The following is a 17,011-nucleotide window of genomic DNA, read 5'->3' as shown; positions in this document are numbered from 1 at the left end:
AGAGATTATTTTCTTATTTTCATCACAGCAGGTTTTTTCCCTTGCTCAGTTGGAGTAAATGCTGTTGTGAAATACAGGAAAGAAGATCAAGTTGCCACCTAACAGCAGACAGGAAGGTTGCTGGCCCAAAACGGGTCTGCCTCTAAGGCAACAGAATATTTTTCCTTCAGTCTTTCACCATATAACTCTAGTGCATATGTAAGTGCGATACTGGAAAAGGACAGAAGCACTGAAGAGAGGACATCCCTAGAAAGCAAAAAGATAACTCACTGTGAGCGAAACAGCCTCTGTCAGGTCTACGTCAGTCTTCAGCTGGAGATCACACTTTGCATGTCTGATATAGTCCATTTACCTATTAACAAGTTTTAATCTTCTGAATTTTCTTATGTCATTGTTTAGGCCTGTCTACTTGCCATTTTGCATGGGCTTTTCATTCTGAGGCTGAGGAGGAGTTGATCAATATGATTCCAGCTATCCAAAGGGGAGACCCACAGTGGTCTGAATTAAGAGCCATGGGTATTGGCTGGTGGGTCAGGAATATCAACACCCTCCGAAGATGCATTGAGAAGGTACTTGACATTGCTTGCAGATTGTAGTTCCATGCTGTCAGGTGTGCCCCAACAGATACACACGGTGACTTGCGTGTAGCACATTTCTTTGTACTCCAGCCCACCCAGGAGTTTGCACAGCTGATGTTGGTGCTCCTGCCTTACAAATGTTGTTATTCAATAGTAAGATATAATACAACTGGACCTAGGGAAAAAGCCATTTCTGCAGCACCTAATTGCTCCCCTGCTGCACATTTAACAGTACGTTGAAAATCATATTAAGTACCCTATTTTAAGAAGAGTCTTGTTTTCACGTATGAGTATACATCTACAGATGAAACAGGGAATTATGCTTTGAGTTCAGTAGAGGGCTTTATTTAAGAAATAAATATATTTAAAATATTACTCAATAAAAACTATATAAAGGGTCTCTTTGCAAATTTTGTATTTTTTATAACAGAGTACTATAGAACATAAAAGATCTGAAATGCAAATAAATTCAGGTTTGACTCATCTGAAGAGTCACAAAATTACAGTTTTATGGAAATATGCACCTATATTATGTAAAACCAAAATAACACAACTAATTTCCATGCAGAGTTTTCTTATGGGAGGTCTAACAATGGATAAGATGCAATATATTTCTGTGATAATATTTAAAACTATTTCCCATAAGTACCATTGAAATTTAAGTCCTTACTAAAGTAAGAATTTCAGCTTTATTGTAACTCGAAGTTTGATGGATTTGAATCATCACCAGCTTTTGCTTTGAGTTACAGCAAATAATGCAGTCTCTGAGGAACAGAAGTACTTACTAGTGTACTAAATTTCCAAGTCATCTCTTGTAACAGTACATTTTAAAAACTTACAGGGTACTCAGAGAATCCAGGAGTGAAGCTTAATCATGCAGGTACTCCAAATCAAATGCGATTACATCACTGAGTCCTATACAAAATGAAAAAGGATCCATTAAAGAAATACTTGTGTTAGCTTAAGTATGTTTAAATTATAGATTGCAAGAGGAATTTCACACAATGATATGAGTTACTGTCCCACTGTGTTGAGAGGGGTCAATATCTGCAGTAGTGCTGCTTTTCTGACTCTTAAGAACGTTTGCAGTGCAATGAGAGCTGTCACGTGTAAATAAAACATTCTGACAGAAATTACTGTTGCTTTGTAGAAATAATAGAGTCACCCGACTGTCCTCCGTGACAGAGGGAGTTAGGGAAAAGCAGCCGTCCTATTCTCAGTAATAAAAGTAGTTTTTATTTACTACAGGTTGCAAAAGCTTCATTCCAGAGGAACAACGATGCCTTAGATGCTGCGCTTTTTTACCTTGCTATGAAGAAAAAGGCAGTGGTGTGGGGGCTCTTCAGGTGAGTTCTGTTAACTCTAAGTTTGATTAAATCTTAACTGAACCAGGAATGCAAAGCTGAACTCATTCAAGATGAGAGTTTAATTTAAAGTGATGTTGTTAAAGTGGTTGTATGCTAAGGTTACGTAATAAATAGTTGTATACATTGCATTTCTTTATGCAGATCCCAGCATGATGAAAAGATGACTGCCTTTTTCAGCCACAACTTTAGTGAAGATAGATGGCGCAAAGCTGCTTTAAAAAATGCTTTTGCTTTGTTGGGAAAACAACGCTTTGAACAATCAGCTGCATTTTTCTTGCTAGCAGGTTCACTGAAAGATGCTATAGAGGTATCCACTTTTCCACTTTTTAGAAATTAAGTTTCAGTTACTAATTTGAATTATGTAAGTGTATCCTTACAAGCTGTTCTCTGATGGTCTCTTCACAAATCGTGGCGGCACAAATTATATGGTATGTGTACACATGATCTCTCTGTGCCCTGCAGACATACCATTTACCTCCACAACACTGAGAAAAGCAGCTTGGGAGCTGATCTGAAGGCCTGAATAATTGTTCAGATGTTATATATCAGTCCTCAGGAAGCACTCTTGGGAATACCAGTCATGACCCTTCTGGCTGTTTGATCAGCAAAGTGAAGCTGTAGCAGCCTGTTCAGCCTTCAGCTATTCTGCATGACCTTGTTACAACATTAGGTTAAAAAAGAAGGCAGAGTTCTCTTCTGAAGCAGCCCTAGGATCCCTTTTTAGTGAGCTTTGATGTTGCCTTGCCACAAGGGAGGTGAGACCTGGAAGCAGGATCATAACCTAAGCAGCACCTCTCAGGAGAGAATGGGAATTAGAGAACTCTAGTTATCCTACCTGTTTATATGCGGTATGTTTGTCTTTACCTGAAAAGACAAAGATTTTTCTTAGAGGTGTAAATTCTGCAGATGAGGCTGTGTGAAGAATATCTTACCAGGAACATATTAACTTTAAATTTGGAAGTTAATCTGTATCTTCTGCCATATTAATTTTTGACATGCTGATATACTGCTACACGTATTATACTTCCTGAAATAGAAAGTACACCTCTTTCCAAACATGCAGTAAGATATCTTACTTACGTATATATCACTTACCACATTTTTGACCCAAAGATTAATATATACTTTACAGAACAGATATAAGAAGTTAGCTGTTCTGTAAACATAAATTGCTGTTCACCTCATTGTATTTTAAAGAACAGTCTTCCTTAATAAAGCAACCTTTTCCCCACTTCTTATCATAGGTGTGCCTTGAGAAGATGGAAGACATCCAGTTGGCTATGGTTATTGCTCGCTTATATGAATCTGAGTTTGAGACCTCTGTCACATACACCTCCATTCTTTATGAAAAGATTTTGGGTTGCCGTAAGGATGGAGCTGGGTTCAACTGTACTAAATTGCATTCTGATCCATTTCTGAGAAGCATTGCGTACTGGATAATGAAAGATTACACTAGAGCACTGGACACGTTATTGGAACAAACACCTAAAGATGATGATGAAAACCCAGGTAAGGGAAAAATCATTAGTCTGATAGGATGAACTTATGAAGACAAAGTAGAGAAGGAGAAATACTTTCTCTGTGTGTATCCAGTCCCTTCTCCTGAGATGCCATTATGTCGAAATAATTAATTGGCTTACCTATAATGCTAGCCCACTCAATAATTTCTTCTTCTTAAAAATAAATTATATTAAACTTAGTTCTGCTGTCAGATAAGCTCAGGAGGGCCTTCTTGGTTTGGTACTTCCCTGCAGTATCTCTCTACTGCTAATTGCTGGCTAGTCTTTATTCTGATGGATTAAATTTTCATCCTTGCTTCTAGAAATGAGCAGTGTTCTAGCAGGATTTCCTATTCTGTCTCCAAGATTAACACAGGTTTCTGTGGCATATTTACTCCCTTGGGGAAATCTCTACCTGGCTGATCATCCCAGCTTTTTTTAGGCATAGCCGAGAAGAATGTAACAGGCAAATGAGAGAATTTAGTATCTTTCTACTTATCCAGCTCATTCTTTTAATCTTTTTGTGGGGAATAAATAATTATTTCATTTTGTTTTGGCAACTAGACCCAAAACGGTCTTTGTTTTTGTGTTTTGACAATTCTCTGTAATGCAGGAAGCATTGCAAACCAGATTAATACCATTTTAAAGCCATTTTCAATAGATGTCCTATCTGTTTAATCCCTCAGTTATTGTCAAGTCATGCAATCCTGTGGTATTCAGTTTTTACAATTATCTTCGGACCCACCCTTTGCTCATCCGAAGATACTTCAGCTCACCGGAAGGGACTTTGGCCACCTTAGGTCTGAAAACTGAGAAAAGCTTTGTTGATAAAATTAATCTTATAGAAAGAAAACTGTTCTTCACTACTGCAAATGCTCATTTTAAAGTGGGCTGTCCTGTACTAGCACTTGAAGTCCTTTCCAAAATTCCAAAAGTAAGAAAAAAGCCTACTGTAGCTGCAGAGAAAGACTCATCTAGTCCTCCAACACAGGCTGGTGTTTCAGATTCCAAAGCCTTGAGAGATGGTGCTGGAAGTGGTGATATAGACTGGTCACAGCCAATTTCCACTTCCCTTGCTTTGGAGAATACTCTTGAGTCTTCAGCACAGTTTGACTGGAGTCAACCAGCAGTAAAATTTGACGATGAGCCCCTTACTCTTGATTGGGGTGAAGACAAAAATGGGTCAGATGAAGAGGACAAGGATGTTGGGATAATGATGAAAAGCTCACAATCTGAATCTAAGAGTGGAGAAGATGATGAGCCAACCTCAGACACCAACATCTCACAAACACTGCATGAGGAGATTTCTGATGCAGGAGAAACTGAGGTTGATGTTATTGCTGAACAACTGAAGTTTAGAGCCTGTTTGAAGATCCTTATGACTGAACTGCGGACTTTGGCTACCGGTTATGAAGTAGATGGAGGAAAGCTCAGATTTCAGCTGTACAACTGGCTTGAAAAAGAGATTGCTGCTATGCATGAAATATGCAACCATGATGCAGGGGGCAAAGACTATTGTAAAACATATACCAAAGTAAACGGGGATCTACTTGATCATGATGATATTATAGATAAGCCAGACATTGGTTCATATGAAAGGCACCAGATAGAAAGACGTAGGTTACAAGCAAAACGAGAACATGCTGAAAGACGGAAGTGGTGGCTGCAGAAGAACCAAGCTCTTCTGAGAGTTTTTCTGAGTTACTGTAGTCTTCATGGGGCACAAGGTGGTGGTTTGGCATCTGTAAGAATGGAGCTGAAGTTCTTGCTGCAAGAGTCACAGCAGGTAAAACAAATTCCACTCATTTCACAAGTGTGAACAGTTCTGGACTGTCAGTTTTGTCAAATGCTAAAGTTTGTGCCTAAATAGATGCTCCTTATATTCTGCCAGTCTAATGGTCAAGATCTTTTTAATGTTCTCAGGGAAAGAACTTGGTATTTAAGTGTGCTGTTTTCCACATCCTGATCATTTGGTTCTGAAGAATCTGTTATATGACACTGATGATTAGGCTACCTATAATTATGGAATATAAATGTTGATGTTTATATTACAGCTGCAGCATTATAGTTGTGTTCCAATTAAACGATAATTTTGATCTTAACATTCGGGGTACCCATATAATAAATCAAATTCACAATTGCTGAAATATGAGTCTCATATCTCTGCAAATCATGCAAGGGAGCTACAAGGAAATGGGATCTTAGCTGCAAGGCTCAACAAATAATACCAAATTAGACAGGGTAGTGCTCCCTTTTGCTATATTATGGCATTGTCTACTTTTTTTTCATACAAAAAGAGATTTTCCAGCAAATGTTAATGACTAAACTGAGCTACAGCAGATAATCTCATACTGGGCAGGTCATTTAACTTGCTCTAGTCCTACATTTTTCACATCTCAAATAGGAGCAGTAGGCAACTGTTTGGTGGTACAAGGCTTAGCACACTCTTTTAAGAAGAAAAAAAAAAACCTGTTCATTTCCACTTGAGAAACTCAGATTAGTGCAAATTTAACTACTGTTATTGAACTCAGCCTAGTGAGTATTATGTCAATTAATGCTACAGCAAGTGCATTTTTAGTTAGTGTCTCTTAATAGTCAATCGAAACACTTCCTAATGAACTACATAAAAATACTCTTCCTGCACTAAATCAGAAAGTATTCCAGCAAACTTGGCTATCGGCTCTGATATGTGTTATTATGGTAATTGAGAATTTGCTTTTGACATCAGTGACAGTAAAAATGTTGTCTGTACTGAGTAGACAGTATAAGAAAACGAATAACTCTGGAAAAATATTTAAGATAGAAAATTATCCTTTTTTAAAAACTCTTTTTTTTCAAAACAATAATTTTAAATACAATGTTTTCTTTTAAACAGGAAACTACTGTAAAACAACTTCAGTCTCCACTTCCATTACCCACAACCCTACCATTGCTTTCTGCAAGCATTGCATCCACTAAAACGGTGATAGCTAATCCTGTGCTGTATTTAAACAACCACATCCATGATATTCTTTACACTATTGTGCAGATGAAATCACCACCACATCCTAACGTTGAAGATGTCAAGGTAATGAAAAGCTTTCAGGAAACACTAAATGTTTTTTTATGGAGTGAGCATGGAAAATAAAATGTGGTGTTTGAGGTAACTTTTCAACACTTACCCTTTTACAGTACTGACCTCCGCCCTTTAAGTAAAATGAAGTTAAGCACTTGCTTTCTGACATCCTTTTGAATCTGGTTAGTTGCCTTTCATCCAAATTCTGGTCATTCTCAGGAAACTATTCCAAATGTGGACATATACTAAAACACTGAATTCTTGGCTCTTAAATAACATGATCATATAAGTTAACTAGTTATCATTATGGTCAAATGCTAGGGAGATTAATGAAAGCAGAGGTAGGAGACTGACATTGTAACTTTCTATTAATATAGATATTATAAAACTTACTCTAGCGTGAATTTCCTTGAGCGTACTGGTTTTTAAAGGAATTGTGGTGAACTGCTTTATCTAAGCCCATATTCTAGGGTGAATAAATTCTGTTCAGATTCAGTAAATAGAGGGGGGAAAAAAACCAAAGAGTCTGAAACTATGACACAGTGTTATGACTATGACACTCATTAAAATTTGAATTCCTGTTGAATACATGAAGTAGGGAAAAATTAGGAAACAAAATGAGTTGTTCCACTGCAAGGCAGTTAAGCTTCTAAAACTGTAGCCAACACTTGTTTACGTCTCGTTCTGTCTCTTACATCAGTTAACTCCTTTTGCATTATGCTATAGCAAGCTTCTTTCCTACTCTACAAACTCCTGCTTCGCATGCATTTTCTTTTAAAAGAGAATTCAGAAAGAAGAGCTGACACTGCCTAACTGCAAAACGACTTTAGATAATTCATAGCTTTAATCTGAGCATGTGATTAAATGGAAAGAGAGTAGGAAAAGATGGAAATGAGCACAGGGTGAGTTTCAAGTCCACCTTTTTAACAGTTTACCATTTTCTTCACGCTGTGGATTGCATCAGACTTTCCAAGAAACCCTTGCATTTCCTCTGTTTTAAGAACTGGAGTATTCCTGTTGTATTGTGAGGCAATAACAGGCTATTATTCTTGTTACTCCTGGAGACTTCCGGAAATTTGTGAGCACATAATTGAGGTACAAAAGAGATTATAAATAAAAGAAGCATACAATTATTACACAAAGTTTTCTATTTCATGCATATTGAGCAACTACTACTGTATTAAACTGCATTGTTATATAACAAGGCTTCCAGGAATCACTCTATCAAATTAATTATTGTAACAGGACATACTTTATCACTCCTTCAGTGTAGTCATTCATTGTGGCAGTTCTATGTCAGAATAAAGTTAATTATCTTGACATAACATTAGAAGGTTTTGACTGCAATCAAGTGATCTTGAAGTAGCAGTTGTGATTTTCTAAGTACTGTGCTCTAAACTTAAAGTAACACTCAGATACTATTTCCTGCACTTGATTTAAAACTAGGACCAATCTCCAGTGCTGTTTAGAAAGAATTGTAGTTTACTCACCGTTTATGTATAACTTATGTATAGCTTATTTGCTCTTTTTATTTTAGGTGTACACACTTCATTCTTTAGCAGCTTCGCTTTCTGCATCCATTTATCAAGCACTATGTGACAGCCACAGCTACAGGTAAAACCACAAGTTTTCTTACAGTCCTACACTGGGGTAATCTTGAGTATCTAAAATGGAAATTCTTCCTGCATGTGTCTAAAAAAGGGATTAAATATCCGTGTATGGGTATAGGTACTTATACAGTTTACACATGGCTAGCTTTGATATGCCAGATCAGGTTTCCATGGATAAAATAACACAAATTGTTCAGATTTTTTCAATAAGTAACAGGAAAATTTAGTGTCACTCTCCCTTAGGACGATTCTGAAAAACATGTGAATGCTGTGTTCCACAGCGCAGTTATTGCTGAGTAGGGCTGCAGGGGAAACATCTCAGCTGAACTGAAGTCAGGACTCATGCAGTTTAATTTCCAAACTGGAACTGGAAGAGAACTCTGTAAAAACGTTAAAAAGATATTATTCAGAACAAATATATTACTGAAATTTTTGAAAAAGCCTTTTTCATATCTGGAGCTATGCATATAACATATTAAAATTGATAATGCCATGTGGCAACAATCCAAGTTTCAATTGAAAATTTATTTTCTGTACCATGAAATTATAAAATTCTTTACAGTCCTATAGAATTTAAAATATTGCATTTTCTGATTAAATGAGAAGCTCGTATATATAACTATAGTTTGTTATGAAAAATATTCTGAAATCCTTTCTCATGAGAAAAAAAACTTGATTTGTATTTAGCAGCAGTCAAACAGAAGCGAATCAGTTTACAGGGATGGTTTATCAAGGACTGCTCTTGAGCGATCGACGCAGACTGAGGACAGAAAGTATTGAAGAGCACGCAACTCCAAACTCAGCCCCTGCTCAGTGGCCTGGTGAGACAAAACTCAGGTTACTCTTAGCACCACTGAACCAGCTCCACATTTGAAATGTGATCTCACTGTCCTGTAATACCATGGATGAAATGGTGGATGATCAGAAATGGATAAGTGTTTCTGATTCTGTTCTCGCATTAATAAAAGCATTTAACTTTTTCACATATCAAAACAAATAAGAATAAACTTTGTATAGGGTAAACATCTTGCTTGAAGAAGAGACCATGATATTTAGGATAAACTCAATAACCTGATAATTTGTCATCCTAAAATGTTTTCCTCCAGTCTGCCTCACCCCCAGCAAGGCTCTTTCTGTTAGCGGTTTCTATAGCACTGTCTTACCCCTGTGCTTTACTTGGTATAGCTATCAAAACAGCTACTCCCAGCACCCAAGCATAACTTTAGTGTTTGGAGGTCAACTGGGGAAGGTGTGCAGGAATTCCACAGGCAAGCTGAACTGCCCATAGTATGTTTCATCTGAATAAAAGTATCGTGTGGCTATTAATATATGTTTAACATGAAATGGAGAGGCAAAACATTGCCCTTTTTTTTGCATTTGTACTCCTATTCATTGAATACAGAACTTTTCCTCTTTTCTCTCTGCAGGTGTGAGTTCGCTTATAAATCTCTTAAGTTCAGCTCAGGATGAAGATCAACCAAAGTTAAACATCCTGCTCTGCGAAGCTGTGGTAGCTGTCTACCTGAGTCTCCTTATACACGCCCTTGCAACCAATTCATGTAATGAATTATTTCGACTAGCAGCCCATCCTTTGAACGGTCGAATGTGGGCTGCTGTTTTTGGTGGAGGAGTGAAACTTCTTGTGAAACCTCGAAGGCAGTCAGAAAATATTCCAGGTACCTTGTTCTCTAAAGGGCATACTAACGATTTGCCTTTTATACCCTCCTTGCTTTTAAAAACTAAACCCAAGAAAGCAGAATTTAAGTAGCTACTGGCAAGAAAACTGTCATATTAATTAAAAAGCAGAAAAATTATTAGTCTTGTGGTTGTCCTTTGTGATGGCACCCAGCACATTTTGAATTTGGCATAAAAACTGTACAGTTATTGTATTGCTAATATTGCTATTAGATGCTTACTTATAACAGCTTTGGGGGACTTTATGTCATTATTTTTAGTGAAAAAACAGGTGGTATTAATCGGTATTAATACCTGTGGTTTTCTGTATGTGAGAGATGAACGTTACTGTTTGACGACTGCAGTAACTTGGAAACAGTATTTCTGAAACCAATTTCTATTGCAAGATATGATTTCACCTTGCACAAGTCCACAGAGAAGAAATATCAGCTTCATCTGTCAGAAAAATACTTTATGTATCTGTAAACGCCAACTAAAACCAGGAATTTTGCAAAGACAGATGAGCATGTTTTAATATATTGCATGAGGAAAAGCAGAAATGGAGATTGAATTCAGGCTCTGGAGACAAGGGCAAATACAACCATTCGTCATAGGCTTCACACTGCAACAATGCTGAAAATCATGTCACATAGACTTTCAAAACAATGCTAGGCTTGAAACCTGTGCAAAAATTAGATATTTCATATCTGAAATATTAAACAAAATAGTAACGAGGCAATGCATCATTAGCAGTATGCACAGCAGATATTTGTCATTCATGGAGTAACTTATTTAGGGAAGTTATTTTCACAAGATGTTACTGCGAATAACTTGTATGAGTCATCTTCATTTGAGATGTATTCTGTTTCCCTTTAACCTGCAAGCTGCTACAGCTTCTGATGTTTCAGAGGATGGTAATGAAGGTTTGTAAAAACTTGCAGTGTAGATGAGTGTTCGTAGTGGCTTGAAATAACAAGTTTTTCAAACACATAGCTTTGTAATAAAGTAAGTGTGATCTTCACTGTTGCCTGGCCAGTAACACTTTGAAAAACACATTCTGTGTTAATAGGTTGATAACTATTACGACATTTTAGATCATAACACTTTAAAATAGACTTCAGTTGCCAAAAATCCTCTCTTCTCTATTCAAATTCTCTTTGCTGTCTTAAGAGTTCTTTGTCTTGTATTTTGAATAACTACTGCTAATTGTGCAGTTTAGTTTAGTGACATTTTCTGTATTTTATTTCTCAAAAAACTGTTTTCATTTTTTCTGGAGAATAGATTTCAGCTAATAGCTTTTTATTGAAAAGCTACATCTCCTGAAAACTTAATCCAGATAATAAAATGTATTTCTCATTATATATCTGATGTATAAATGCCACTGTTATTGAACTTATCTTAAGTGAACTCTTTGTATGATCACACTTACTTTATTTAGGCTGGCTTTGATTTCTGAATAAGTAGAAATTAGTACCAATAGCGACGGTTTTAGTTGCTTCAATTATAAAATACCTCCATTTCTGAAGATGCAATATTAATATCAGCTTTTCAAATTACCTGAATTTAGCACCACCTCTTCCATCAGAAGAAATGGATAAACATCGTCGTCGGTTCAATATGAGAATGCTAGTGCCAGGAAGGCCGGTAAAAGACAGCACTGTCCCACCACCTGTACCCGCAGAAAGACCCTCTTACAAAGAAAAGTTCATTCCTCCAGAGCTCAGCATGTGGGACTATTTCATGGCAAAGGTAATTTAAAATGGCAAATGTAAGTTACTGTTCATAAAAGCATATTTTTTCTCTGTTAAGTTTTAAAGGACAAAAATAATGTGAAGATTTTGAGTGCCCTTCATAGCAAGCTGCAGAATATTATCCTCGTAAAAAAAGATGAAGAGCCTGCAAGCCTATTGCTTGACTTTCACAGCATGTTTCTTGTCAATAATAGAAATTAACACTTTTCTCCTTGCTACTTGTTTATGCTTTAGGGAAACCGATTTATAGGTTAAGCTGTTGTCATTTACACTCTGTGATAGTGATAACTAAAATAAGAGTTGAATATTGAGAGATCGGAAAGTTGCTTTTCTAGCAAACTTTTATTTTGCATTGCAGCCATTTCTTCCTTTATCAGACAGCGGTGTTATATATGATTCAGATGAAAGCATTCACAGTGACGAGGAAGAAGATGATGCTTTCCTCTCTGATGTACAGATCCAGGAACACAAAGATGCCAATTCTTACAGGTTAGCTGAAGCTGCCACTATTTTAGAATCATTGTGTCACGTGCGTACCTTTTCTTCCTGACTACAGAGAATAGAGATCCTCTGCACTTTCCAGTTGAAGTCAAATAATTTCAGTACTGTGGACAGGCTTATCTGGAACAATAGGATTACAGAAGTGACAAATTCGCACCACAGTAACAGTGCCTCACTTACTTGCCTAGAAAAACCGGATTAGGAAGTCAAAGCTGTGTGGCTTGTGTTTTGTTTAGGGGCAGGGGGAACAAAAAATCCTTCCTATAGGTCAGAGAGGTTCTCCTGCCCCTCTGCTCTGCCCTGGGGAGACCACACCTTGTGGTGTCCAGTTGTGGCCCCTCAGTTCCAGCAGGACAGGGAACTGCTGGAGAGAGTCCAGCGCTGCCACCAAGATGCTGAAGGGAGTGGAGCATCTCCCGTGGGAGGAAAGGCTGAGGGAGCTGGGGCTCTGGAGCTGGACAAAAGGACACTGAGGGGTGACAGGAGGGTGACAACCAATGATAGGACAAGGGGTAATGGGTTCAAACTGGAACACAAAAGGTTCCACTTAAATTTGAGAAGAAACTTCTTCTCAATGAGGGTGACAGAACACTGGAACAGGCTGCCCAGGGGGTTGTGGAGTCTCCTTCTCTGCAGACATTCCAACCCGCCTGGACACCTTCCTGTGTAACCTCATCTGGGTGTTCCTGCTCCATGGGGGGATTGCACTGGATGAGCTTTCCAGGTCCCTTCCAACCCCTCACATTCTGGGATTCTATGATGTCTCTTTCATGCATTCTTCAAGCCTCTTATTAACCCTTACAACTGTACTGTACAGGACTTGTATCTTTAATATCTGTGAGACTCTTTGAGTGTGAAAGCTTCTGCCATGAATGCCAAACTCAAGTAATGTCTTTTCTGTATTCATCACGATTTCTCCATGGAGAATTTCAGGAGGTTTTAGGGCACTTGTACTTAACTCTCATCTTGCAGAGGCTCATGCACGCCCACCCTTTTACCTGCGGGAAGATGAAACTAATCTGGGAGCTGTACCAGAGGGAAGGGGAACAGTCTGTTCCAAAGAGGTGCTCTCAGAGGCACCCTTGTGTTGCAGAGCTGATAAATATGTATTTCTCTACCTGTCACGTAAACCTCAGTGAACCATCTACACAGGTTTTCTGATCTGTGTATTTGGTAGGAGGTGAAAAATATTCTGCAGATAACTATGTTAATCTTGTTTTAACACAACTAAATCTATTATTTCTATACAGCTGGGCTCTTCTTCATCTGACCATGGTAAAATTAGTTCTGCACAATGTTAAGAACTTCTTTCCCATTGCTGGTCTGGAATTCACTGGTATGTTAAATGCTGCTTTACACTGCTGCTTTCTGTACAATGGCCTTCTGTCAGACTTTGCTTTTTAACTTTCAGTTTTAAAATTAAATAATTTAATGCGTTATTTTTTTATAATTGCCAACAAGTACATTTCCTGACAAGATTTTTTTTTTTGATGGTTGTATTATCTAGTATTTTTATACACACTGTAACTTAAGTGATTTTTTTTGCTAAGCCTTAATTTATTAACATTTCTGTTTAGATCTGCCGGTGACATCACCATTGGGCATTGCTGTAATAAAAAATTTGGAACACTGGGAACAGATTCTTCAAGACAGAATGGACCAGTTTGAAGGCCCACCACCAAACTACATCAGTACTTACCCTAGTGACCTTGGCGTAGGTGCAGGACCAGCTGTCCTCCGCAATAAAGCCATGATGGAACCTGAAAATACACCATTCAAGTAAGTATTTTTTTCCCAGCAAAACCACATTCTTTGATCATAGAACTACTAAAGACTATTTCCACCTGAAGTTAAAGAGCCAAATGAAGGTTGGCTAGATCTTAGCAAGTCAGCAGACTAAACTGTAGTACTTGGAAGCTAGTAACATATTGTGGTTTTTAAAAAATACAAGGAAAAAAGTATCTCTTGATATTTGCCTTGAAGAAATTAGACATTACACTTTGTTTGTTTTTGTTCAAATTGAAATTTCATCTAAAGTCATTCACTGAGTATTAATTACACTACAGCTTTCTCTTTTGGTTGTTTATTTTCCTCCCATGTCATCCAGATCCAAGGATTCTTCAGCTCTTCCAGCAAAAAGGCTCTGGCATTTCCTTGTGAAGCAAGAGCTGCTTCAGGAGACTTTCATAAGATACATATTCACAAAGAAAAGAAAACAAAGTGAGGTAAACAAAGGATGTAACGTTTATTTACACGAAAGCTCTATTCGGACTGTTCCTCGGTCTCTTCGGTATTTTAATTTTTCTTTCCACTTTTGTTGGCGTTTCAATTTCCTTTCTTTCATTTAACAGCGTTAGGTTTTTTTTAAATCAACATGACTGTCATGTTGCTTATTGAAATACCAACTGAACTGAATAGTTTTAGGCAAGACGTATCTGACCTTATGTGTTTGAACACTGTCCAAATCAAGAAACAGAACATTTGCAATAAGGGTCATAAGTAAATAAATTTGAGGTTTCATGTAATATTTTTTGTGTGTCACATTGAAAAAGAGATCTAAATAAGCTATTATTTCATGTATATGTATATATGCATGAGTAATATATACATATAAAATTAATATTATATAGCAATATATAATATGGGGCTTTATGAATTTTACCAGTTACAACTGTAACGAGTTGTAACTGAAAATTTAAACCAACACATAAGTACCATGGGAAATAAGTATACTGGGTAATATCTTTAAGACTTCCTGTAAGTATGGACTTTGTGTGTGTATTACTCCTCCATTTATTTACTATATCATACATTTTGTGTTCATCTAGGAGGCATTACATTTTAAGTGAGTTTGTTTAGATTCCTGTCTTAGTTTCTGTGCCTTTTATAAAAATTTAAAAATACATTTGTCATCATTTACTGACAGAGTGGCCTTTAAAATCTAGTTTGGAATGTTTCATTCTTTTTTTATATTTGTTTGTGCATGTGTTTTGTGTTTGTGACTGTGTGATGTTATGTAGTCTGTAGAAGATCGTGTGGAGCAGGTCAAACAAAACTGCGTAGCAGAAGATCACAAAACCAAGGTAGTATCCCTTCTCCCAAACCTCTAGCACATTCTTAAAAGTTCTGTGGAACTGGCTTTTCTTTCTCTAACGTGACTAACAGAAGCTCTATGTTCTGTGGAGTCTGTGTGTCAGGCTTTTAATCACTGAATTAACTTTGGATGTCCTGATAATTGGGATGAGCGAACACCTTGTAAATAGTATTGCACACACAGCTTTGTGTTTCTCACACTTAAATATAACGCATTGGCTTCTAGAACACCAAAGAGTATGAGAAGTCTAAAGTTTAGCTTCCTAAACAATGCTGAGGCCACTGAACTTTTCTTGCATGAAATTTGTATGGATCTTTGCAGTCTGAATGTACCTCAGCAAAATGGATTTTCATGAGAATTTAAATTCCTTATAAATGTTTTGTAGGTTGAAGCAGATCTTGGCTACCCTGGAGGAAAAGCAAAAATAATTCACAAAGAATCAGATATGATAATGGCATTTGCAGTTAATAAGGTAAGCCTCAAATATTACAGTCAGTATAAAAAAAAGTCTTAATGATAGTTAGTATAAATGTTCTATTTGTGCTGCACAGGCAAACAGCAATGAAATTGTTTTGGCATCTACACATGATGTTCAGGAACTTGATATTTCAGCTCTACTGGCTGCTCAGTCGTTTATATGGATTGGGGAAGAATATGACAGGGAGTCCAAAAGGTAGGATTGTTCTTTGTGTTCATATTGAGAGTACTGGTTAACTGTGAGTCTCCATAGATAATACCTGTGTAAGCACAAGTGGATCATACCAAAAAAACTTTAATTACTCTTCTTCAGTAGGTTCCAGATTGCTCTACAAAAAAAGAGTTAGGGAAGGCCAAAGAATATTACTGTCTCTGCTTTACACATGGAGAAACTAAGGTTTTGAGGAGTGTGAGCATTTGGGGCACGTCTGCACTGCTCGGTGATGTAAGTCCCATGCTGCATAAGCTAATAAAGGAAATGCTACCTTACAAAAGCTGCAGTTGCATCATTGCAACATCGAGCAGCTGTGGGGGCTGAGCCTAGCTGTGTAATGCAACAGCCTCAGTTCCTGTCTCCTCCATTACTGTGCTGAGAAATGTAGATGTATCAGCTGCAACAAGCACTCGTCTGTACCGCACTCCATTGCACAGAATAGGTATACATATAGACATGCAGGTCAGGAGTATTCCAACAATATTCTTCTCAAAAGAGCCTACAGTCCCAACATCTATCTGCCACAGTTAGGATCATCTGCTGAGGTTAAACACCAAAAGCTTTGGAGCATGTTGAAAACATTTGTACAACATAAGTGCAGGAATTATCAGTTCATTGTCTCATTATCATCACTTCTTCTACCCACTACAATTAGGCTCGTACAATGAGATAAGCCGACAGCATTGGCAGCAAAGAAACATTTGTTTAAAGCAGGACAATGCTGTTCTTTTACAGTTCTGATGATATTGACTTTCGTGGTTCTACCACAACACTAACTCAGTCAACTGCACCGTCTTTTGGAGTGAGTCAGATACAACCGTCTTCATCAATGCCATGGTTAGGCAGTGGTCAAACTAGCACTGGAGCTGGTGTGGTAAGTACTGCTGCTGCATGCAGCTCAAGAGACTGTCAGTTTTTTAGTGGATTATTTAGTTGAGAGATCTAGTTTGCATTAGTCATACTGTTAATTCAATATTGACATAAAAGGCCTACAATGACCAAGACCTGGCCAAAAAGGAGGCCAAACTAAGCATTTTCTTGTATATTGTGGCATAGATTTATTGTGACGTAGAAAATAATCTCTTTCTTATGGGAGTTTTCAGGTAGGACCTGGAGTTTCTGGGAACAAAATAAAGGAACAAACAAACGAACAAAGCCAACCACAACCAGAACAATCCCAAACTTTCAGTT

At 37.5% G+C, this 17,011-nt stretch overlaps 1 protein-coding gene and 1 long non-coding RNA gene across 6 annotated transcripts in view; one reads left to right on the top strand and one right to left on the bottom strand.

Annotated features, from left to right (window-relative positions):
• Positions 1-17,011, top strand: part of DMXL2 (Dmx like 2) — a 49,585-nt gene that overhangs the window by 25,573 nt on the left and 7,001 nt on the right. Inside the window, exons 20-37 of one of the 4 annotated variants that reach the window (XM_065076430.1) lie at positions 400-569; positions 1,827-1,924; positions 2,087-2,252; positions 3,190-3,454; positions 4,131-5,230; positions 6,320-6,511; positions 8,037-8,113; positions 8,797-8,930; positions 9,537-9,785; positions 11,351-11,532; positions 11,893-12,023; positions 13,286-13,371; positions 13,613-13,814; positions 14,143-14,260; positions 15,056-15,118; positions 15,515-15,601; positions 15,681-15,802; positions 16,556-16,694. In XM_065076430.1, the coding sequence (XP_064932502.1) occupies positions 400-569; positions 1,827-1,924; positions 2,087-2,252; positions 3,190-3,454; positions 4,131-5,230; positions 6,320-6,511; positions 8,037-8,113; positions 8,797-8,930; positions 9,537-9,785; positions 11,351-11,532; positions 11,893-12,023; positions 13,286-13,371; positions 13,613-13,814; positions 14,143-14,260; positions 15,056-15,118; positions 15,515-15,601; positions 15,681-15,802; positions 16,556-16,694 (3,581 nt within the window). The remainder of the gene's footprint in view (positions 1-399; positions 570-1,826; positions 1,925-2,086; positions 2,253-3,189; positions 3,455-4,130; positions 5,231-6,319; positions 6,512-8,036; positions 8,114-8,796; positions 8,931-9,536; positions 9,786-11,350; positions 11,533-11,892; positions 12,024-13,285; positions 13,372-13,612; positions 13,815-14,142; positions 14,261-15,055; positions 15,119-15,514; positions 15,602-15,680; positions 15,803-16,555; positions 16,695-17,011) is intronic. The other 3 variants (XM_065076431.1, XM_065076432.1, XM_065076433.1) reach the window with 3 other exon arrangements.
• LOC110364362 (uncharacterized) lies at positions 265-2,912 on the bottom strand. Of its 2 annotated transcripts, none has more exons than XR_002423088.2 (3): positions 2,781-2,912; positions 1,418-1,493; positions 265-352 (listed from the first exon to the last, which is right to left on the bottom strand). It is a non-coding gene; the product is annotated as an uncharacterized LOC110364362 (long non-coding RNA). The 2 variants fall into 2 exon arrangements; XR_010475326.1 differs by lacking the exon at positions 265-352 and adding an exon at positions 577-708.

Source organism: Columba livia, chromosome 11 (genome assembly GCF_036013475.1).
Source record: "Columba livia isolate bColLiv1 breed racing homer chromosome 11, bColLiv1.pat.W.v2, whole genome shotgun sequence".
NCBI lineage: Eukaryota > Metazoa > Chordata > Aves > Columbiformes > Columbidae > Columba > Columba livia.
Note: the sequence above shows the minus strand (reverse complement) of the source record. Positions and strands in the feature narration are given on the sequence as shown.